At 38.9% G+C, this 23,182-nt stretch overlaps 3 protein-coding genes across 4 annotated transcripts in view; 2 read left to right on the top strand and 1 right to left on the bottom strand.

The window, feature by feature from the left end:
* The first annotated feature begins 99 nt into the window (after positions 1–99).
* Positions 100–3,239, top strand: Gas8 (Growth arrest specific protein 8). Its single transcript, XM_071707479.1, has 8 exons — positions 100–365; positions 609–826; positions 889–1,150; positions 1,254–1,514; positions 1,602–1,769; positions 1,844–1,930; positions 2,006–2,215; positions 2,293–3,239. The coding sequence occupies exons 1-8, from the start codon at positions 363–365 to the stop codon at positions 2,506–2,508; spliced, it is 1,425 nt and encodes a 474-aa protein (XP_071563580.1). The 5' UTR covers positions 100–362; the 3' UTR covers positions 2,509–3,239.
* On the bottom strand, positions 2,791–8,295 carry LOC139773209 (galactoside alpha-(1,2)-fucosyltransferase 2). Of its 2 annotated transcripts, none has more exons than XM_071707480.1 (3): positions 7,881–8,295; positions 5,375–6,075; positions 2,791–5,123 (listed from the first exon to the last, which is right to left on the bottom strand). In XM_071707480.1, the coding sequence occupies exons 2-3, from the start codon at positions 5,842–5,844 to the stop codon at positions 4,583–4,585; spliced, it is 1,011 nt and encodes a 336-aa protein (XP_071563581.1). In that variant the 5' UTR covers positions 5,845–6,075; positions 7,881–8,295; the 3' UTR covers positions 2,791–4,582. The 2 variants fall into 2 exon arrangements, with proteins under 2 accessions (XP_071563581.1, XP_071563582.1); XM_071707481.1 differs by lacking the exon at positions 7,881–8,295 and adding an exon at positions 7,651–7,869.
* A 753-nt stretch (positions 8,296–9,048) lies between these two features.
* Positions 9,049–23,182, top strand: part of Arr1 (arrestin 1) — a 216,428-nt gene continuing 202,294 nt past the window's right edge. Inside the window, exons 1-2 of the mRNA XM_071707477.1 lie at positions 9,049–9,152; positions 9,261–9,344. The gene's annotated coding sequence lies outside the window, so the exon portion shown is untranslated. The remainder of the gene's footprint in view (positions 9,153–9,260; positions 9,345–23,182) is intronic.

Here is a 23,182-nt window from a genome sequence, read left to right as displayed (position 1 = left end):
CGTATTATATATATATATATATATATATATATATATATATATATATATAATGTATTTTTTATATAAATTTTATATTTGAAAGACGCATCCAAAAGTCAGAGTCCCTATACCAAAAGTTGCATGAAATATATCTGTATATATAAGGAATAAGAATATACAAGGCACGGTTACTTAGCAACGTTCTTACAAAACAGTCCACTCTAAATGTCAAGCCCGACTGATTTGTACAGACATAGTCAGCTGATGTGAGACTATAGATTTAGTGATATCGTCATTATTATTCGTGTTAATTTTTTTTACAATCCTTGAAGAGACCGGTATATTACATAAATCTTTTTACACCTTTTTTGATATCTATAAAAATGGTAAGCTCATTAATTTTAATTATTAACCTGTTATAAACGATTGCTTTGCAACGCTAGATTATCAATATTTTTATCAATATTATCAGTATTTTGCCAATACATACTTTCTCACTAAATTTTTATATAATTCCATATATGTAGCTATGATTATTCTCTATCTATGATTTTATTTTCTCTTTTCCATCTCTTATAAATTAATATGTTTCTTAACTGTGTATTAAATTATTTAAAATTAATAAAAAGGGTCCCAAGAAAGCAAAAGGGAAAGCGACAGATAACGTCGATGGGGTAGACACAACAAAAATGAATAGAGAGCAATTGGAAATATATGCTCATAAGATATTGGAAGAGATGGAACGTGAACGGGAGGAAAGAAATTTTTTTCAACTAGAGAGAGACAAATTGCGAACTTTTTGGGAAATTACGAGACATCAGCTGGATGAAGCACGTGCTGTAGTCAGGTATTTTGGTGGTGGTGACTAACTGTTTGCGATGTTACGTAAACGCATTTAAAATTCTTTAGAAATAAAGAACGTGAGAAAGAAGAATTAGCAGAGAACCATGAAGCCGAACTTAAATTATACAAGCAGAAAGTGAAACATTTGATGTATGAGCATCAGACTAATTTGTCTGAAACCAAGGCCGATCATCTGGTTGCTCTTAAACTTTCGCAAGACGATCATGTCGTGCAAGAAAACGAGCTTATTAAAGACAAGACGGAGCTAAAAAAAGTGCAGAAAGAACAAGAATTGGCGTATATGAACGAAATCCGCGCATTGAAACTGGTAAGACGTACATATGTATAACGATTTGCTGCAATCTACATGTACATATTTAGTAAATTGTAATTGAGAAAAAATCTCTTATTTTTATACGTACAAAATGCAGCACAATTCGGAGGAAATGAGCAATATGATGAAGAAATTTGAATCTGAAGCGGTAGAATTGGAGCAGAAATACGAACAAAAATTAACTAGTCAATATGAGTCCTTGATATTGAAGCATCGCATGGAAATAACCGAAGTGGAAGAGAGGAAAAACGCGCAAATCGCGAACCTGATAAAGAATCACGAGAACGCGTTTACTGAAATGAAAAATTATTACAACGATATCACTCTGAATAACTTATCGTTAATTAAGAGCATGAAGGTGAAGCCTTATTATAAATCGCACAATTATAATTATGGAAAACAAGAATCGAGGAATTTCTAATTAACGTAGCAAATCTTTTAACAGGAACAAATGGAAGTAATGAGAAACAATGAGGAACGTATGAAGAAGCAAGTACGAGAATTGACAGCAGAGAATAAAAAATATTCGGCTGACCTGAAAGCTTCGCAGGAAACGGCTGCCGAACTTAATCGGCAACTTGCAAATTACGAGAAAGACAAACAATGCTTAGTTGTTGGTATCTGAAACACAACTTTGGCATATAATAGCGCTATAAAGAACTAAAACTGAATTAATGATTATTACAGAATACAAAACGGAGATTGTCCATAGCGGTAAAAGATTTAGAAAATTTAAAATGGGAGAATGAAGTTCTCGAGCTGCGTTTTGAAAAAGTGAGACATTTAAATATACATATTCAAACATATAACATCTTCGAAATGTATATATACCTTTCTAATTTTATTTAGTGTCAATCCGAGAGAGACGAGTTACATTCTAGATTTGTCTCGGCTATATTCGAACTGCAACAGAAAACGGGTTTAAAGAATGTGCTCTTGGAAAAAAAATTAGAAAAGTTGTCGGACTTACTTGAGCAACGCGAAGCGCAGATTAGCGAAGTGTTAGCTGCTGCCCAATTGGATCCTGCGGCGGTGGTTAGTGTGAATAAGAAATTAGAGGTATGCATTAAACACAATCTCATTATGCTCATCTGAATTAGATACGAATGCGGTAGTAATACAATATTTCTTTGTAGGATATGCTCAATAGAAAAAATACTGCAATACAAGACCTACAATATGAATTAGCGAAAGTGTGTAAAGCACACGACGATTTGTTAGCGGCTTATGAGAGTAAACTGCAAGAATACGGAATTCCCAAGTCTGAACTTGGATTTCAGCCTCTGAGGATGAAGATAGCTGGTACAAAATTGGGCTTGGGTCCAGCTAGTCTCGTTACCTCAAATCAGTGATATATTTTATAAATGTTTATATATGTAATCGATTTATGAAAAATTTATATCCCTTGTCTGAGAAAATCATACCGACAAGTGACATGCTTTATCGCTATTTTTATATATTTTAATGGAAGAGATAATAAGTTTTTAATAAGCCATATAATACTTGACATGTGTCTAGTACACTATACAAAATATCCGGTAATACGCGCATTTAATGCATCTAACGATAATTCCTAAAAAGCGATACTTGAAAAAACCTGAAATATTATCTTTAAACATAATAGATACATAGAATTAATTTTGACACAGAGTATTTTTATTCTGTAAAACAAATACATTTTAGCTTATGCGTTATGTTCTCAAAAATTACATAAAATTATCACAGAGAATGTACAGAGTAGATTGTATCGATGCCTGGAAGTTGTATAGTCTCAGTAATTATTCAACATATTTATGCTTTTGCCTCCAATCACATCTCTCGTCGCAATTAATATTGGTTAATATTAAAAAATCTGATATCATGTACGATTCATACATTTTCATGATTCTATTACTAATTGTATAACTTTTCTTTGCGTTCCAACATCTTGTCAGATATCTAACAACTGGCAGGCACAAATACACTGAAGATACATTCATATATAGATATTAACATATAGATATTAGACACTGACTAGTCTAACTTGTAAAACACTATAAGTCAAATACATCAGGTCACATGGTTAATAAATTTTTTAACACTGGCTTTATGTAAAATATTTTCCCATCCGTTTCTCGCGCAATAATAGCAATAGTCTGTAAACTTTTCCATTTTATAATACTTTACGGTTAAGTGAAGAAATAATTTATCATTTGCTCACAGATTTGTAAATATTATACAACGCTTTGTATAGATATAATTTTATAATACATATATAGATGTGTATACGTATATATATAATATATATACATATATACATATATATTTATATATATGCTTATATGTATATTAAGAATTTTGGCACAATAAGAAATAGAATCACAGTTGAAATCATTGTACATTATAAGATTTACAGATGGTTTTGTCAATACGTCGGTTTCGTGTTTCTGTGAAGTGTATGTTACACGCTTGCTACGATATGAAATGCACATTGAAACGTGTAAATTAATTTGAAACCCCACAACACTAGGCTACATTATAGAAAATTACGAAATAATATATTAAAAAATCCAGGTTTCGGAAAAGATCGCGCGAAACGCTAAGAGATTAACCAGATAATTCTGAGTACTGCAAAATTTAGAATTTATCTGTACGCGTGTTTTTTTTTATCTTTCTTTGAATTAGGCTCGTTTGGTTACCACCTTATCTGAAAAGAACATTCGATCTACGCTGCTTTTCCTTTTCATTAAATTTTTACGGCCGTGTCGAGTGTGTATCAGAGTCGTAGAAAAAATAAGCATCTGTTTTAATTTTAGATATTAGTGGTCCATTGTTCCATTGTAAACCTTTTCCTCGAGTTCCTTTAAAGATTCGCTCGCTACGTTTAAAGGTGCATCGATTTATAACTTGGTGCGCACACTCAATTTAAATGAGAGCGTAATATATGCTTAACATCGTTAAGCAGTATGACGCATTTATACATATAAAATTTATATATTCATGTGATGTAGCAACACACTTTCATTTTACTACTAGCGAGATCCTTACGCATTTGCGTGATAAATAAAAAGAAAATATATGAGCGTATGTATATTATCTAGATAGGGGAAAGGCAAGATACACTTTCAAGTAGTTCAAAATTACCATATACTCGCATAAATAGCAGATGTAAATGTACGATGATTATCTATGTGGCTTGTACACACTTGGTCTGCGGTCTGATAAGAGTTGTGTTAATTAATTTCAACGTTGAATTGCAAATTTTGTACTTTACTGGCATTGAAAAGGAACCATAAGTTTCCGGAAACTCTCTCGTTGTAAATTAATTAAAAGTTTTCAAGAATAATTTATCGACTTTCGAAAAGATTATGTATTACAAAAAAATGTACGCGTACGACGTAACGTAAATGTGATCTGTTAGCTTTACGGATTATTTGATTTTCTCGTTCAACTCATTATCCTCCAGTTTGGTAGAACGTCAGCGATCAACGTAGAAAAGTATGTTGTTACATTGTAAACTACGGTTTCGCCGGCGGCCAAAATGGCCCCGAAGGAGCCGTAAGTACCGTAATCTATTATGCTATGATTGCACGCGGACAAGACCGCCAGATCTTTCCCCGGGCCCTTGCCATCGTTCTCCGACACGAAGCTGATTCGATGACGCTTGCTGCGCAAGTTATACTTGCACCAGGCGATATTATCGCTCGTCACTACGAAGACCACGTTGCTGTACTTGCCGGCGAAGTAATCCATCGCCGACAGGTAGTAATTTACCGGCGCCGGCCGCGTCTTCAACTTCTGCCAGAGGTAATCTACGTAGTCGGTTCTGCGCACGTGTACGCTGACGTAGGTCGGCGAGGACAGGTTGAACTTCTCCGCCACGCGTTTCAATACTTTCTCCGCGTAGATCCTTAGACTCGGTTTAAACGTAAATTCCCGCCGTACATCGTCCAGCCAGACTAATATCAAAGACCAATAAGCCGCGTGCCTGAGAAAGAATTCAATTCTTATTTAATTTAAATATTTTAAAAGATTAAGAGAGAATTATAAAACTTATTTTATTCTATATAAGGAATGAAGGCTCAGACGATTAAAAAATCAATTGAACATATAAAGAACATGGGAGCCGACTTACGGCTCTATGCTCTTTATATTTTCAATTGCTTATTTTGTTCTGTATCATTTTATTCATGCATTTATTCATGCATTTGTGTATGTAAAATCTCCAATGATGCTAACCTGGGTATAATGATGTTTTGCTCCGTGCTGTTCCACTGACTAAGCGAATTAACCACCTGACTGACGTCCAGCGTACATCTGCCAATATAGCTGAGCGGTGGGATGCTGAGGTTCTCGAAGTGTTCCTCCAGAGTCTTGAGGATGCAGCGCGGCATGAACGGCTCCAGGCCGGTCCTTCGGGCGGTCGCCCACACGGAGGCGTATTCCCAGATCTGGTTGCCCAGCCTACCGCCCTGTACCGCCGAAACTATGCCGTACTTGGGGCAGGGATTGTTGCGCAACTCCGACGCCGGTATACGGACGTTCTTCAGGTTCGTGCGACAGAGCGCCTGCTCGTACGCGAAGATCTTCATGTGACGTGCCGGCGGGGTCGACGTGTACATGGGAAACAGGAAGACGTGGATGCCAAATACCACTAACAGCGCGAGGACTATCGCGCTCGCAAGCACATGCTGTTGAGCGTGACTCATTCTTTCCGCTAATTTTTGCGCGCCACGCAAATTTTCAGCGACGGAGAATGCTCTTTTTTTTTCTCTAGCACTTTCTCTCCCTCGCTCTACGTGCTTGCTCTCTACCCTTTCTTCACTACTTTGCTCTGCTTCTCGTTTGCTCTGCCTCTACTGGTCGGCCGCTCGCTTCTCGCACTAGTCCGGCATTTCATATCTACAGGTGTGCCATGTCCTTTGCTTTCCGACGTACATCTTGGCAACAATAAATGAGCGATTAATGAGCGATAAATGTACGGATGTCGTTTAGAATGATGATAACCACAAAGATATTGCGCATGTATATCATTTAAGGATAACATGATGTTTATTATGTACAATTTGAAATCTCACGCGTTGTTATTTTAAGACTAAAGTTGAGGCAATCGTGTAACGCAGAAGTAGAATAGCAATAAGGACAGAAAATTATAGAAATCTGTTTTTAATATGATACGATAATGAATATGAGAGTTCATCAATTTCAATTTTTTTATATTATACAGAAATATTTCAAAATATATTTGGAGTATTACTTCAGAAATATATATTCAGAAATTTTAATCATATGGATTTAAAAATAGAATCTTACATTAGAATAGCATAGCTCCATTTAATTGTATTCCATATATTTTATTTTAGAGTGTCCCAAATTCTTTTTACTCAATCAGTATGCGCATAACATACTCGCTTTCCATGGAAATGTGTCAAGTAGTTTAAATGTAATTTAATCCGTCCTCCAGACAGATTAAATCGCATCTTCTCCAGATAATTGAAAAAGGACATGGCTTACACGCAATTACTATGCAAAGCTCGAGTAAAATTCCATGCAAGCAGTGATTCTGGCGAAACGTAAATTATAATGACAGCCTTGTAATCCTAAGAATATCAAGAAATTCGGTATTGGTACCGCTAATGAATAAATCCGAGCTAATTCGTCGAGCGCGATTTTCGATGCGAACCATGCAGTAACTTATCTCTTCCAACAAGTACAGCAGCTGTATCGCCTGTATCCCAACGGTGTTAATAAGAGCGTAATTAATACGGGGTGACGGTGGATGGGAAGGGTATGCGGGACGTATAAAACCCTTTATTACGGCCATTTGCTTCCACAGATCATTCTCATCGCTCGGTAAGTGAGAGGGTGGCGTTTAAAAATTTTGAAAAATGGCACACGTATCACGCTGTCACGTTTAACGATGTGAATTTTCTATCTCGATATGAGAAAATTGAAAATTTAAAGCTCGTAATAAACAACGTTATGAAACAAGACATAAACAATTTTACGTGGCTTAGGATTCGCTGGGGCGAAAGAAAAGTTTTAGTTCGCGTATACGCGAAATCCAGGCTGCGATCCATTTGCTACAAATGCTTTAAAGCGTTTATCGAGATCCAGCGACTTTTTGCGATTTTTGGACATACGAAACTGTGACGCACACGTCTCGCTGTTAATCTTCGTCGCAAAAATTAATCCTCTCGTGGAAAATCTGCAAATTTTGCACAGTTACGTATATATATATATATATATACTTATTTGAAGTTATTGCGTCGCAAGGATGAGAACTGCGTGACACACATTCTCCTCGAAACCACCACCGTCAACGCGACGCGTACAGCTCGAGATCAATTTCTGAGAGAGAGAGAGAGAGAGGGAGGGAGGGACCTTTAAGAAACGTAATAAGAGGTTTCCGGGATCGCCATGTTCAATAGCGCGTTATTCTTCTCAGTTTCCTGCGTGGAGATGGGAGTCAGGTTCAGGTATCGGGTGCACCAACGTCGCTGGCCTCGACTTACCTTCCTCACGTTTGCACTACGATCAGTAGATATCATAATGAAAGAATCGCAATACTTATTCGCGACAAAGGCAAATCGCGAGACCGTGATCAACCTTCTCCGGGGCCAGCTTCCTCCGCCCTTTTAAACTCTCGCCCTCCCGGCGCGCGAGCTCGGCGAGAGTTAATAGCCGCGGGAGTCCGGCCTCCGAGCTCCGGGAGCAATTTCGCGAAAGACGGAGTCCTACTCACCCGTTCCGGCAAACTCGGAGCGATTCGCGACGCACAGGTCGAGCCTCGCAAGCAGCCGCGAGTTCCGCTCGCTCATGTTTGTCCCGGCGCGCGGACGCTTGTTGCACCCCGGCCGCCGTCAGTGTCAGTCGCCGTCCCCGTTTCTGTCGCCGCCGTCGGGCGTCGTCGCCGTCGCCGTCGCCGCACTCGTTGCACAGCGCCGTCCCCCGCTTCGCGGCAACCTTCAGGGCGACTGGCGACACTCGCTTCACGCTTCACGTCGATCGTTTCGACTCTCGCGCGCGCTCTCCACCACTCTCCACCTCGCGTCCTCTACGACGCAACGACGTCCAGGCGGTCCGGGATCCTACGCGCTGTCGGACGGGGGCGAGCCGCCATCCTCTCGCCGGGGATGTTTTCTCTCAGGGTGGGCGAGCGTGACGTCACCCACCCCCACGGGGCCGGCGCCGCGCTCCGCGCTACGTATGGATTTTTAATTTTCCGTTGGCGCCCTTTCGAAGCCGGGAAGCCGCCATCTGGTGCCATTGTCCGTCGGTAATTCGCACCTCTCCTCTCGGCTCTCGCACGGTATCGCGAGTCGAGAAAAACACGTACGCGTTACATTTGGGGGAGAAATCGTGGTAAGAAGGAAAAAATGACACGTAAGCAATGCGTTTATATCATATTTCACGTGCGAATTGCTGTGCGCTTTCTGCTCTTAGAAGAGAACGCAAACGCGACGCGTAATTTTCTGGTTCGTCTCCTTTTGCATCTGTTGTTAGTAAAATGAAACAGCCATATGCAGATCTCGCGGAGAAAAAGCGGGAAGAAAACGAGTGCAGAAAGTGTAACATCGAACACGCACCAATTTCGCGTTCGTGCCGTTACTATTTTCAAGTTACTTGTTCAAATCACCGAAACTTATTCAAACCAAAATTGCAGCCGCACTTCTCATAGCTGCACAGCTATCGATGTTACCAGCGGTTGCTATTATCCGCGATAGAGAATAATTTATCCGTCGATTAATAGAGATTTACGAAGTATCTCTCGATTCTCTTGCAGAAAAACCTCTCCCGCGTTTGCTTTCAATTCGGCTCAACTTGAATCAGTCATGTGACGTCATTCGACCAATCAGATGATACCTACCATCCGCGGTTTCCTTTTCCGCCATTACCGATCGCGGCTCTGTCGAATCTGTCGTTTCTTCACCTCGGTGTTCTGCGTGCGGCTTCTTTCGTCGGTCGTGGACACTTGATTCAATTTCTGCCGTCTCGTGTGGAATTCGGCGAAAAGGTATTATTCGCATGCTTATTATATGATTATAATATTGAATACAACACGTTGGATGTTACGATTCACTGAAATACCATTGAAATGCTAATCGTTTTCTGTTCGCCGCAGGGAGGTTCGCGAGAATACGGCACGGCGGCCATAACGCAGCGATTCAGTGACGGGAGAACGGGGAGTGCGGGGACTACGAAATCGGTGAGTGCGTAATATTACAGGGTACTCGTTGAAAATTCTCATCGCACCTCGATTATCACGAAACGTCGTTGGCGCGCGCGTTACGCAAAAGCCTGCGCCCGCGCGAGATAACGCAGCATCTTATAGCAGGTATATTTTGCATTTTCCTCTCTCTCTCTCTCCCCTCTCTCTAGACGCCGGTCTCTCGCGCCGCGTCGCGGTCGATCCGTTTGCAATTTCGAAGCTGAGTTTGCGAGACCTCAATTTCTGACGTGATTTTTTTTCTTTTGTCGATCGCCGTTTTATCCCGATTGTGAAAAGAGACGCGACGGCGAATCTGCCGCGGCGATTTTATCACGCTTACGTTATTCGCAAGCTCGAAAAAGCTCGTCGCCGAAGTAGGCCGCGTATCTTTCGGTCGGGACACGCGACGTTTTATTCGTACGTCCTCGTTTAGATATAGTTTAAAATATTAGCAAATTGGTATTTATAGGAGAATTATAGCGCTTTTACTGCTCGCAAATTATTTTATATAAAGATAAAACATTATTATGAAATGCTTTCATATTTTCAAGAATAAAGGTGATATCGCGAAGCTGCCTAATCATTTATATAGATATTATATAAATTTATAAATTTATAAATTTATATAATATTCATCAATTTAAAAATTTATATAATATTCATAAATTTATAAAATAAATTTATATTGTATAAATATTTATATTATAAATATTTACAAAAAAAACGTTAAATGATTATATATATACATATATATATAAAATCATTTTTTGAAATGTACAAATGTAATATTATATACGTATACATATAAATATTTATGTTATAAATATTTACAAAAAATCGTTGAATGATTATATATATAATCATTTTTCGAAATATACAAGTGTTTTCGAACTAAATAAAATAAAAAGATTGTGAGACATTTCCTTTTGTTATTTCGGCGTCCCAGGAGATTACCTGGTTAGCTCGTAATTGCATTTTGCAATTTGATTCCGTGTATTGCTACACGAAAACTTACTTCTGTGGGCTACATGCTCGCTTGTAGGGAGTAAGGTGAAACGGTAGGTGAAACGCATTTTCTTGTAACGATTGATGTTATATTTAAAAAATTAACTTTACTCTTGGAGATATTTTTATCAAGCTCTCCAAACATAATTTTTTGAACAACTTTCTCTAGATATTGTATTTTACCCTTATCATCGCTAAGCGGACACGCAAAACGGACTTGCTCGTGCAGTAATTGAGATACAGATAGGAATTAAACGTGACCATATACTCTTGCTCTCGATTTCGCAAATTATCAACCGGCATTATCGTGAATCGAAAAATTATGAAGCTTAGGAATCTACAGTAATTTCTGTAATTTCCCAAAACGCTTATTGTATATAACAGCGTATATATACACTGATCCCGATTTCGACAAATCGTCGGTCAGTATTAACGCGAATTCTTTTCACGTAAATTCGTATGATACTTCTTTTTTATCGCATCACGCGATGCTTCACGGACGATCCTCGAAGTCTCGATTCTTCTCCTTCGTGTGCCTGTCAACTGCATTGGCCGAGGCCGAGAAATTTTCGATTCCCGCGAAATCCTTTCGACCACGAAATAAGACGCGGCGGAATGAGTCGCGATAGGAAATTTCTCGGACAAGTTTTATTCGGGATTGCGAATACGCGTCCCGAAGGGTATTCTCCCGTGCTCTTTCGCAGGGGCGGATTACTGACTTCTTGGGGATTGAAACTAATAATTGAATTGATTACTGTAAGAAAAGAAGTGATCACGGATAAACCCGACCACGGATAAACCAGAAAACTCAATCATTTTTTCCATAGGAACATGTTGCATAAATACGGTAAAAGTATTGGAACTGAAACAATTTCTTTTGAGTTACAACTTGAATTTAGAAAAATTGTACGAATTTCAATTGCGGCGAATAAAGCTCGAAGTTTACGATTGAGGAAAACTTTTTGAGAAGGAAAAAGTTCTCGCAATTGTTTATCAAGTTTCTCTTTCTTTTCTCTATCTTATTCAGACTTCCAGATGCTACAGAGACACAAGCACAGAAATTACATTTATTTCTTGTAATGAAGATTGGCGCATCCTCTTCTGTTTGAATGCCGATAGACTTGGAAATTCATCTCACCTCGAAATTATGCTGTCTCAATTTCCTTGCTTACCCATATCCCGTCCCGTTAGCTTTCACGCAGAAATCCGCTCCTGTGCTTGCGCAGGTGGAAGCACCCTGTGACATGCATACGGCCGCGGCGCCTTGTATGCACCACGTATCGCTTTAGAGGAGAAAGAGGAGAGAAAGGGGGAGAGAAGATACCGATTGAAATCGCGCACGGCGCGGCGGCAGCGGGTCCATGCTATTGACAGGCCGTCTTTTATAGGTATGTGCATCGCAATTCTTCCGCAATTTCGCCGTACCCCTTTTGGAACTCCTTTTTCCGCAGCCCGACGGCAGCAATCCGACATTCGATATCGCGCTACCATCACCCCTTTATCTCACCGTGGTCTTTTCATTTTCCTTCTTTCCCGCTCGGTTTAGCCGACAAGACTTCGTGCTTGTTCCCTGCGCGAATGCATCTTCAATTCGAGGATTTTTATATAAAAGATTTTTTATCACAATATATTTTATAATGTAGTAGTAATATTTAACGTTAATATACGTATAATAGATATCATTGATCAAAGGTATTTTTGTTACCTCGACATTTACGGATAGTTTATTATTTGTACTTTGAAAATATAAATTATTTTCACGTTTTCAGTTATTTTTAGTAAGAACGTCTACTTAAAATGTGATACAATTCTCGTATTTTCGTACAGATACATTATACATTTTCTATTCGGCACAAAAGCTTTTTTATCAATAGAACTGCCCTCATCTTTAGTAATCAGACGAGAGCAATTATTTTTTTAGTCTATTACAATTTTACAAAGCTCGAAACGATTCATATTCGATTTATTTCCGATTCGCGAGATGACCGTGTGTGTAGTGGTATTTTCGTCCGTTCCCCAAACCCGCCGAGTGTCATCAAATTCGATCACTCGCAAACCCGGTTCCTGGTTAGTCGTAGTTTACATCGACGCCTCGTAGCTCGCGCGGAGTTTGGGTTCGTGCCGGAGTTTGCGCGAAAATTGCATTTCGGTCGTCGTTGAGAATCAAGGCAAACGATATTTGATCTCGGACGGCATCGACTAGGGGTGCGGACGATGCAGCGGACAGAGTGCACTTTGCGCTTTGCACACGAGATATGATGTGATTTAGCAAACGGTTTTACATGAGAGATGCATTCGTCTCTTTAAATCTATTTCAAAGATCCTTCATATCGATTCTGTCATGTCCATTTCGATATTTCGGTGCGAATCCAACGGATGTCTATTCTGATACACGTGTGAAAACAGATGTAAAGAAGTTGGAAGCACAGAATGTTTATTCTTTCGTCTTGCAGACACGCACAATTAGTGCGGTCGTTCTCTTGAATGAATTTGTAATTTGTTAATGTCTTTATTTAATCTTTGGAATCTAAAGAAGCTCGGGTTAAAATTAAGTTCGTAAGTAGGTCGGAGGAGCAATCCGTGTATTTTAGAGAGAAAGAGGAAGACAGAGAGAGAGAGAGAGAGAGAGAGAGAGAGAGCCTCAATTAATTTCTGTATTCTATGGATAAACTGTTAATTTTGGATCGCGCAACAATACACGGCTAATTTGATTACTTAACATTATTTTGAGATATTTTCAATGACGTTCGAGATTAGAATTGACATATTATACAATAGTGGCAGTTCTCCGCGCGCGCGACGACTCGTATTACTTTTCTCGCGGAATCAAACAATTTTACAACACACGTTTTATGAGGCATAATCGAATTATCCCACCTATACATTTACGCTCTATTGTTGTACGCCAATGCGTATGCCCAATTGTTGTACACCCAATTGCGCTCTTGTGAACGCCGCGGCCTATAAGTAATTCATTTATCCGATGCTGTGCCCGCGACACGCAACAATGGCGTTGCAAATGAAAAACCATTAAAAAGCATTAAATGCACTGTTTTCATCTCGATTGCGACCAAGGCGACATGATTCGTGCGTATCGTAGAGGGAAAACGAACTGTAGATAGCAATATCGAGTTTGAAGGTGCATTAAGCGAGAGACTATATTTTAGACTGGTCAAAGAGCTCCCCGATAAAATATTTCATATTTTACCATATTCTGTATATTTATACGCCTTTCTAAAGCAAACTTCTCTACTTAAAATCAAAATGAATTGATTAGCTTTACATTATCTAATATCTAACGACCTACAAGATTTATGATTTGAGACTTATAGGATTGCGCGACTTATTGTTAGCGCTACTAACATTCTTCATTCACACACACACAATTGACAGGTTCTTATTGTTAGTCGTGCGAAAGTCGACGTTAATATCAGATCCGTCGGATCCTTTCTAGCTATCTCTCGCTCTCCTTACGCGCGTCTACGCATATATTTAGCGGGCTTCAGTTTACTAACCAAATTGCAATGGGCGGCGACAACGCGGATACCGTGTATTTCAATCTCGAGTCCCGAGATTTGGTGGGACGCGTTGACGGAGACAGAAAGAGGCAGTTGGGATATCAAGGGGGATGCACGCCGGGATTCGCCGTGAGCGAGACGAGAGGGAAAGCCGGGGATGTAGATAGCGATTGAGAAAGGGGGACGAAGGACGAGAGAGCTGCGAGAGATGGAGAGAAACACGTTGATAGAGTGGCAAGATGGAGTGGGAAGGGAGTATCCTGCGGAAATTCGATGCTAATGAAGGAAATTGCGTAGATGCCAAACCAGTATTTCCCTTATCTCTCTCCCTTCCTCCTTCCCTTCCTCTCTCTTCTCTCCCTCTCTCTCTCCTCTCTCTCTCTCTCTCTCTCTCTCTCTCTCTCTCTCTCTCTCTTTCTCTCGTTTTCCTTCTCAGCCTCTCCCGTTTTCTTCTTAGAGGAGGGCAACACCCGCCTCCGCGAAGAGGGCGTAACGAATTTCTCCCCCGCTTTCCGTTTGCAAGGTGTACTTCTGAGTTCACTAATTTCCACTTCTTCCTTTCCGAACATCGATAAACAGTCGGAAGGTTCTGGATGTTGTCATTGGAATCCGCACGGAGTTATTCTTAACTTCGCCGTTAGATACTTGCGCAGGTGGACCATTTTAATTGAGACAATGGACAGGGTCCATTTCTTTCAGTGTAATCAGGAAAACTCCAACAAATCGCAATAGAAATAGGCAATTAATTGCTACCAGTATGAATCCAATGAGACGTTTTTTATATTAATTTTAAAATATAGCGTTAGCTTTTCTTATTAAAGCAGGATGCGCAGGATGTCTCGGATATTTTGCCATTACTCCAGAGATCGTCAATATCCGCAAACCGGTTCTTATCACTCCGTGGAACTCGCGAGTAAGCTTACGCGTGCCTTTGCATTATCTCCATCTCGCCAGGCGTGTCTCCTTTATCGAAGCAACGCACCCCGAGGGAGGAGTCGCTTTTTCGAAGTGGAAAGTCGTCCGGGACACCGCGCCCTTTATCGAGCATAATTATCGCACAACTCGTACGACGGTAAAGTTCAATAGGTATATAAAGTGCAATCGTCGTCGCTGCGCCATGAATAATCAGATTATAATCATTGATCCGATCTTCGAAGGGTGTAACTTTGCTTCGTGGGCGAATATCGCGTCTATCGACTGATACAACGGTGAGACGCTGAATCGTTATCTACACTGCAAGTCCAAATATGTTATTTTAACTGGAGCTCTTCTTACACATTTCTTTCCGTTTTAAATCACGTCATTTAACACGATTGAACGCATTAACTTTTAATTTAATACGATTAAACGTGTTAAATGACAATTTAACACATGAAGAAACATGTAAAAAGAGCTTTAGTCAAATGTGTCATTTTTAACCGTTTATGCGTGTGAAAATAACACACTTGCATGGATTGGCAATGTAGGGCCCGCAATATTCAGCCACATCGACTTAAATGATTAAACTTTAAAAGAATTTACACCGGCTTTCTTTTATTTCGTCACCGTGTTTGCCGCGTATGTCGGCGTTAATTGTAATTTAATTCGCGCGTGTAATTGTACCGGAGACCGCCTAGAAATTCCTGTGAGTTCCGAAACAACGGGGGGGGATCATCGTTCGTGACTGTCGCTGACTCTTATATTCCGTACCGTGGCCATAATTTCCTACGATGATACTTCTCCTCCTCGGCGGAAACACTCGGAAATGGAAGTGTCCGTGTCGGGGATATTTAAGACTACAAGCGCGTACAAGCTTTTAACTCTCTTTCTCGCATCTGTGTCAAGCACGAGCGTTTCCGAAGATGTTTCTTCGCGCAAAGGCGACCGTGGAAAAACTATTTTCACCACTTCTGTAACATTCGGTAAAGGATATAAAAAATTCGTGTACAACGGCGCTACTAAAGAAACTAATTGTAAGTGGGACAATGTAATTGTTTTATACTACATGTGCCAACTTATTAAAAATCGTAATTATAATATAATATAAAAAGTTATAATTGTTTCCATTTTCTGAAAGTCAGGGTTTCTCTATGTTTCAGTAGTTTTAAATATTTTAATAGTTGTAATAAAATTAATGTTCGTATATTTGATCTTTTTTAAAAGAATTTTTTTCATACGAGAGAGAAAAATATTTTATCAGAATATATTATTTTTGTTGCATTGTTATTAAATAAATATTTGTTCCATTTCATGATCGAAGAAATGTTACGTGGAGCACTAAAATTATTTTGTCAGTAATTAAATTTTTAAATAATGTATACCAAAATTACATATGATTACATTACAATTACATAATTATATTAGATTGCTATAATGTAATGTAATAGCTACTGATCGATTTTAATTTTTAACCGACATTCTATATTTTATTTGTGTATTTATATTTCATTTTAATATAATTTGAATTATATCAAGGAACAATATCAGCAATTACAATAATGAATGGACAATTACATTGACAAAACGTTGAACTGAAACAATTTTCTCAAGAGAAAAAGCATTCGTTTAAATATTATATATATAATTTATTTAAATTTGTACAGCATTTTACATTATTTAGGTTGATTTATTTCTTGGGTTAATAATAATTATGCTAGCATTTGTTCAACTGATTTAACTAAATTTTATGATAAAAATAAAATTAATGAATTACTTGTCTCTGGAAATATAAAAAACGCAACGTTTATATATATTTAATAATATATTTACATGGTAAAAATAGAACATTGCATCATTCTTACTAATGTCTCAGTAATCTAGCAGCTGTGCGCTTTGACATCCAATGTTTTTGCCCTATATTCATATAAAGACTGCATGAAGATAATAATCGAAATTTTTTTCACATAATCGTCGTTTTTATTTTACTAACAGAGAAATTTCAATATTTATGTACGAGTTGTTAACTTTAATATGTAGTGTATCTAATTTTGTAATATTATATGATTTCAGCAAGAAATAATACTTCAATTATTTTCAATAGACTTCTAACAATTTGTAATTGGTATTAATAACATTTCATGTAATAACCGTAATATTATAATAATGATATAGTAGTTATTTTAGCTTGAATTTTCGGTGCCGAGTATAAAATAATCCGTTATTATTAGGATGAGGTCGATGTTATTAAGGCCGTGTTACAATACGTCGAAGTTGTTTACAGAAATAGCAAAAGCGATGCAAATAACGTATTAATTTGAGACGAGAGTTTTGCAAGCTCAATTTAGTAAGAATCACGTCGGAAAACCGACAGCGCGCATTAAAACAATGAGATTTAATGAATGGATATACTATACACACGCAACAGGAATAATTGGCAACGAACTCGTGCGCTATCTTGACGTTCGAACAATCGTTCGTGAAGTGTAAAATAGCTTTTCGCTGCGAATTGGGTCGCGCTGTAAAAAATGATTGGGCGCTCGCGCTTATACGGATTTTGAAATATCTCGCGCAAACACGTCGATGCGTGGCGAAAGGGGAGGATTCCATAGGCAGAAGCTGAAGCGTGCGACTACCGATCTTCTCCCCTTCCGTGAACGATACTCGATATTTCTCATTTCGGACGCCACTCGGCTATTTGCATCTTTATGGAACATTTTAGCCTGCAGCTCGCTCGCAGGCGTACGTGTGCATACTATTTACTTTTATTTATATTTTTTTCGACGGGTGTCGCGCGAGATTAGACGACGTGAGTGAAATGCGCGTTACAGCGGCGACAAAGATTATGTATAAAAAAAATGGTTAGAAAATTTATCGTACGGTATCTTTCTGTTACAAGGGGTGCCTAAAGAATATAGGAAAAAAGTAACGACGTTAATGTCCTTAAGATATCCTGCATGTAACAAAATTGTTTAATAACTTTCTTCAATTAACGATCGCGACGATATCGATAGGAAGTTTATGGTAGTGCTGCTTGAAAATTGCAGTTGCAAAATCACGATTAAGAATGTTCCTCGCGAGCTGCCGCTGTTCGCGAGTTGGAAAATTACGGCACATCGTGCTTAGCGCACGATCAGTCACATGCCGTTGCACGAATGGAGTGTGTTGTAAAACTATCGACAGATAGCCGCCTGGGTCACAGTTGGCATCTGTCTATTGATTGATGAAGCGTGCGAGGATATCATTCTCTCTATATACCACGTTCCACCTACTATTCACGTCATTGCACTCCGTGCGCGTAGCCCGGAGCATTTGATTTTTTAACAGTATTCACAAGGAACGTTTTGTCGCTATCTGCCGTTCTGAAAAGCAATACGCTTTAATTTACGAGAGTGTTCCGGCAAAAACCGAAAAGTACTACGCATTATACTATGTGTTTGTGCTATTGTACGTAGTTTCTCGTTGCGTAAAAGTGATTAGATCCCGAGTAAACGTACATAACACACGAAACAACAGCTAACAATTTCGTTATCGCAATTTGATTTTGTCTCATAGAGATACGTGACATTGTGGACATTGTACTTTTGCAACTATGTTAAAATTTTAGCACGTATGTGATATTAAGTAAAACCTCGCGCTAAATCAGCGTTAAATTGTCTTGCTGCATTTACGCGCTACGAGGAAGAATTTCGTACAAACGTGTCAAAATTCACCGGCACTGAATTTTCTCTGCTATATATACAGCTATACGTTGAAACGTCTCTCGAATTGCAGAAGCGTTATAAAAATAAAATAGTATCGCGTTTTATTAACGACTTCCGGAATCCGAAGGCGTACCCGATAAAAGCAATCGATGAAACTCGCGCGAGGCGTGCCGACCGAGTTTATCTTGCCTGCCCCCTTCGGTAACGCGTACCGGCAAGAGTATTTTTTTTTATGCTATTTATTTCATTTTACATTGATTAAGGGATACGTGCGGGAGCACGGGCGCAGGAATCCCGTTGGGATTTAAAAAATTCTCCATTCTCTCTCGTGCCTGCTATTCTCTTCATCAATTCCAATCTCATCTTTGATTCGTTTTCCTCATCTACGACCTCTGCGTATGAACGATATTTCGTTTGTACACTGTATTTGTCATATATATATATGTGATATGTGAATTTTGTCAGAACAGATTTCATTGTCAGATAAAAGTGTATATTTGACAATATCTGCAAAATTAACAGAGTGAAACGTTATTTTGGGTGACACATTGATCGATAATAAAGTTTGCGAATTAATTTAACAGAAACGTTAAAAATTCGATTACCGCGGTGACAAGGTGGCAAAAGCTTCCTTATAACAGGACTTCCAGCTTTAGATCGTCATTGTCTTTGCGCGCGGCGAAAAAAGGTAAACAGAATCTTACCTAATTTACGGGACGCTTTCTCCGAGCTCGATTTCATCGCGCCTGCTTTTCGCCTCGGCTTTGTATCTGGAACGTCGTGAAAGTTTTCGAGTAGAGGTATGAAGGAAAGGAAGTTAAAGGGGGACGACGGGAAGAGAAAGATTCTTGAAAAGTCTATGCCACGATATCGTGCATGAGGAACATCTCGTTTGTAAAGTTTAAGCGGCCTTGAGCGTAACATCTTTGAACTCGGTCGGTTGTAGACTCTGTCTTTCCTTCGATCACAGAGGAAGCCGATAGTTCGGCGAGTATCGTCCCTAGGGGCGACCGCGAGCATCTAATAGATTTTGCAATCGTGGACAAAGAAACCGGCGGGAGATCCGTCGAGTCCAACGAAAACTGTTTTCCTCACTGCCGAAAGTCATTGTGTCAACGACAACGTCGTTTACTTCTCTGCGAAAGTAATATTTTGTTTTATTCAATATGATGTTCAGTATCAAACATTTTTCAACACATAATTTGTTTAGATTACTAAAGAAAATGTATGAATATGTAACATCGAATAGTACAGCCAATAATAAAAATGTTTCGCTTTACGAAGATATATTTGGAAAAAATAACCTTTTTAGTATGTTTCGTTGGTTCTCTAATTATTGTTTATTATATCCTCTCGCACATTTCTTTTGAAATTAATTATCTGATCTTTGATGCTTTCGAGGAATAGACTTATCTTCTACGAAGTCAGTTTTACGTGGCTTATTATAATCCCTTTGTTAGTTTATTAAAATCGCACACTGTTAAGCTGTATCAAATATAGTGAATCTCTTTTCAAAGTCATGTAAAGCTTGTGTTTTGAAACAAGCTTTACGACCTTTCGTAAGGATAAATATATAATGAGATTTTTAGTGGTGATATAAAATGTCCTAAGATTGAATGTAAGTTTAAGCAAAATACTTGGACAACGCCACGAGTGTCTTGTGAATGATAAACAAATAATTTTATTTAAAAAGTGATAATTTTTAATTTAAACCATCGGATATTATCCGAATTACCTGACGGTTTAAATTACAACTCGATCCGAATTAGTATTTAACTATAGTAAATACAATGGTTCTTTCATTTCTACATTTTAATTTTTTTAACTTACTTTTTTTTCTTTCTTGAAAATGTACGTATCTCTGGTGATCTAGACATATATCAAAACACGGAAATCTGCATTTTACTTTACTATTTCGAACTTAAAAGATGCCACGACTTAGCTTTTCGTGGGACGAGGATTTGAGGCAATGATTTAAATTCTAAGTGATTGCTTTCGACGTACATGTAAAATTTACACTTTACGATGTGCGTTGGAGCGCAAGTTTATGTCATCATCAATTGTCAATAAAAGGCTTACACGTTTCTCGCGTTACATGCATTGATGAAGAGTGCTAGAGAATCAGAATACACTTAGGCGAGCAATGTAGACGGAATTGTAGACTCAAGTATCATCTAATAACTGAAATACTTCACCAAATAGTGCGAAGTATTCTCCAAGTAATTCTCTGAGTAGTCGAAACTAAATATTCTTTAATTAATATCTTGTATTTTTAATTAATTTCCTTGGAACTGTGAACAATTTCGAATAATGTCAACTTTCAATTTCGTAAGAATTTCGACTTGCCAAAGTTTCCGTAGACTTTTCTTGTTTGAGTTTGGTCATGAATAATACCATGCCAAAGGCGACGCGACGGGTCGACCCGTTTTATCTGCGGGGTTCACATTTCTTGTAACAATAATTCATCGCTATCGCAATTACCAAGAACGATCACGATGCCGGAAGATCCGGCGCCTCTATTACGAATTCCGTCATTGGGGTAAGACAGAGAGGACGGGCTGATAGAGAGGATTGATGAAGGAGAATAGAGAAGAGGGACAGAGCGGAAGGGGGGGAAACTCGCACTGAACGCTTGTGCAACGTTTGATTGGACGCAGTGAGACCTTCAGAACAATGCTTGATCGTAACCAAATGCACGGTACGTGAAGCGCGGTATGTGTCACCCTGTTTGTCGAATAAATATTGACTTCCGCGCGTTCCTTCCTACCATCTCGGCCAAAGTAACATTTGTAAGCATCGTCGCAGAAACGGAATATGTTCTTAGGGGAAAAGTCCATTCGCGCGATGAAGTAGGGTGTATGTTAACGTACGTGTGTGTTAACGAAGATTGACAGGCAAACGGAAAAATTCGTTAATCTTTCGTTACGTCAGATCGATGAAGAAGACGACGATGGCGATGCCAAACGCCGAACATTCCCCGCACCTTCGGAACAATAGGAAGTTTCAGGGTAGAAGATGCCAGAGTTAGCCGGGCGGAGACGTGATAATATATGTCGGAGTAATTTTCCCGGCAATATTCCCAGAAATTTATGGGTTATTAATTTTATGAACCTCCGGCTATCCTCGCCTCCGGGCGCACGTGTCCCTCTCGGTAATATCTCTATTATGACTGACTGCGGCCGATCTTACGTGCGCTCGTCCCCGACTCGCCGACTCATCCCCTCATTATTATAAACCCGCCAGATTCTGGTTTTACTTCGTTGGCACTTTATTACATTTTCTGTTATACGCAAAATAATTTCGTACAAGTTGGAAAACAGGTGTGTTTTTATTACGCTTATAAAGAATTTCACGCGTTGCGGTAAGTTAAAGCCATAATGAATACGCCGCTAACAAATCAAGTGTTCCGAAATTGCGCGAGCTATTATTTTTAATAAGTATAAATTACGCTGATAAGCGTATATAATTATTTCAAATGTGCTCTAGAATATTAGATGTTTTAAAGCACGTTCTATATGACTATATTATTCTGAAAACTCTGAATACTAAATATCATTCCTCGTTTGTCCATTAAAACTGCATACAGATTGCACTATTTCCGACAAATAAACGCGCGAATAAATGGGTTGAACGCACAGATGCTTTAACGAGAGCCTTGAGCGAGCCACGATAAATCGATTTTATCAGTTTGCATTAGCTTGCAGCGCTGTCTCTTAAAAGCTGAATTATGAATAGGCTGCAAATTAGCAGCGTATAAATATTCATTTCTGTATCTAATTTTAAATTTCTGTTGTTAATTTTTGAAATTAAATTTTAGAAAAAGCTAACTGCTAATCATTTGTATTAAATTTTTCGATATTTGATTAATATCGTGTTAAAAATCTTAATGTTTTTAATGAAAATAGCTATCTAACTAATCTGCAATTTGAGAATTAAAGGATGAATATTAACCGATATCTGCGCACATAATATTTCCTTTTATTCCTAACTTGTAAAATCGATACTCCCGATATTCATCACGATATAAAAATAAGCGAAGTTTGCGAATGACTTCGTGAAAATTACTGTTAACGCCAAAATTCCCCGACAATTGTTCATTGTGTATTAGCGCTCGCAAGCGAACACACGATCGATTCTTAAAAAGGGAGATGGAGTTCTGATCCTCCGAGCCGGTCTTATCGGGTTGCATACGATTTTAGAGCATCGTTATGTGTCGTCTAAAGCGCTCAACCCCACAATAATGAAGGTGTGTGCAGCTTCGGCATACGTGATGCGATGCGTGGTATTTGTGTGTTTGACTCTCGTTCGTGCAGCGACGTTACACGTTACATATTGTCGGTTCACGAGCGCCGATACTGAAGGGAGGTTTGGTCCTACCTAATCCTTATCTGCGGAGGGTTGCGAGATCACGCACGCCTTCTAGGTATTGTACTCACCTCTTATACCACACTGAACCGTTCTCCGTTGTCCGGTGCCAAACGCGTCGTCCTTTATTTCGAGGTAATGTTGCGCGATAACAACCAAAGCTTCGACTATCCAAGAGGAGCTAAACTTAGGATTGTCTCGGGGGAAGGATTATCGGCACAGTCGGCACAGGTTTTTAAAGAGAATGGTCGGGGATAAAGCATTGAAAATCATGTTACATCAGTTCTCATACCTTTTATTTCAATTTTTACTAACAATAAGTTTTTTG

The sequence above is a fragment of the Temnothorax nylanderi genome, unplaced genomic scaffold, assembly GCF_030848795.1.
Source record: "Temnothorax nylanderi isolate EJ_2023f unplaced genomic scaffold, tnyl_v1.0 TNYL_tig0059_pilon, whole genome shotgun sequence".
Classification (NCBI taxonomy): Eukaryota; Metazoa; Arthropoda; class Insecta; order Hymenoptera; family Formicidae; genus Temnothorax; species Temnothorax nylanderi.
Note: the sequence above shows the minus strand (reverse complement) of the source record. Positions and strands in the feature narration are given on the sequence as shown.

Excerpts from the sequence above, each read along its gene's own strand:
- Gas8 (XM_071707479.1), top strand. Across the intron at positions 1,931-2,005 it reads TCGAGCTGCGTTTTGAAAAA|TGTCAATCCGAGAGAGACGA; the intron begins GTGAGACATTTA and ends AATTTTATTTAG. Across the intron at positions 2,216-2,292 it reads GTGTGAATAAGAAATTAGAG|GATATGCTCAATAGAAAAAA; the intron begins GTATGCATTAAA and ends ATTTCTTTGTAG.
- LOC139773209 (XM_071707480.1), bottom strand. The coding sequence starts at position 5,844 with ATGAGTCACGCTCAACAGCATGTGCTTGCGAGCGCGATAGTCCTCGCG. Across the intron at positions 5,124-5,374 it reads CAAAACATCATTATACCCAG|GCACGCGGCTTATTGGTCTT; the intron begins GTTAGCATCATT and ends ATTCTTTCTCAG.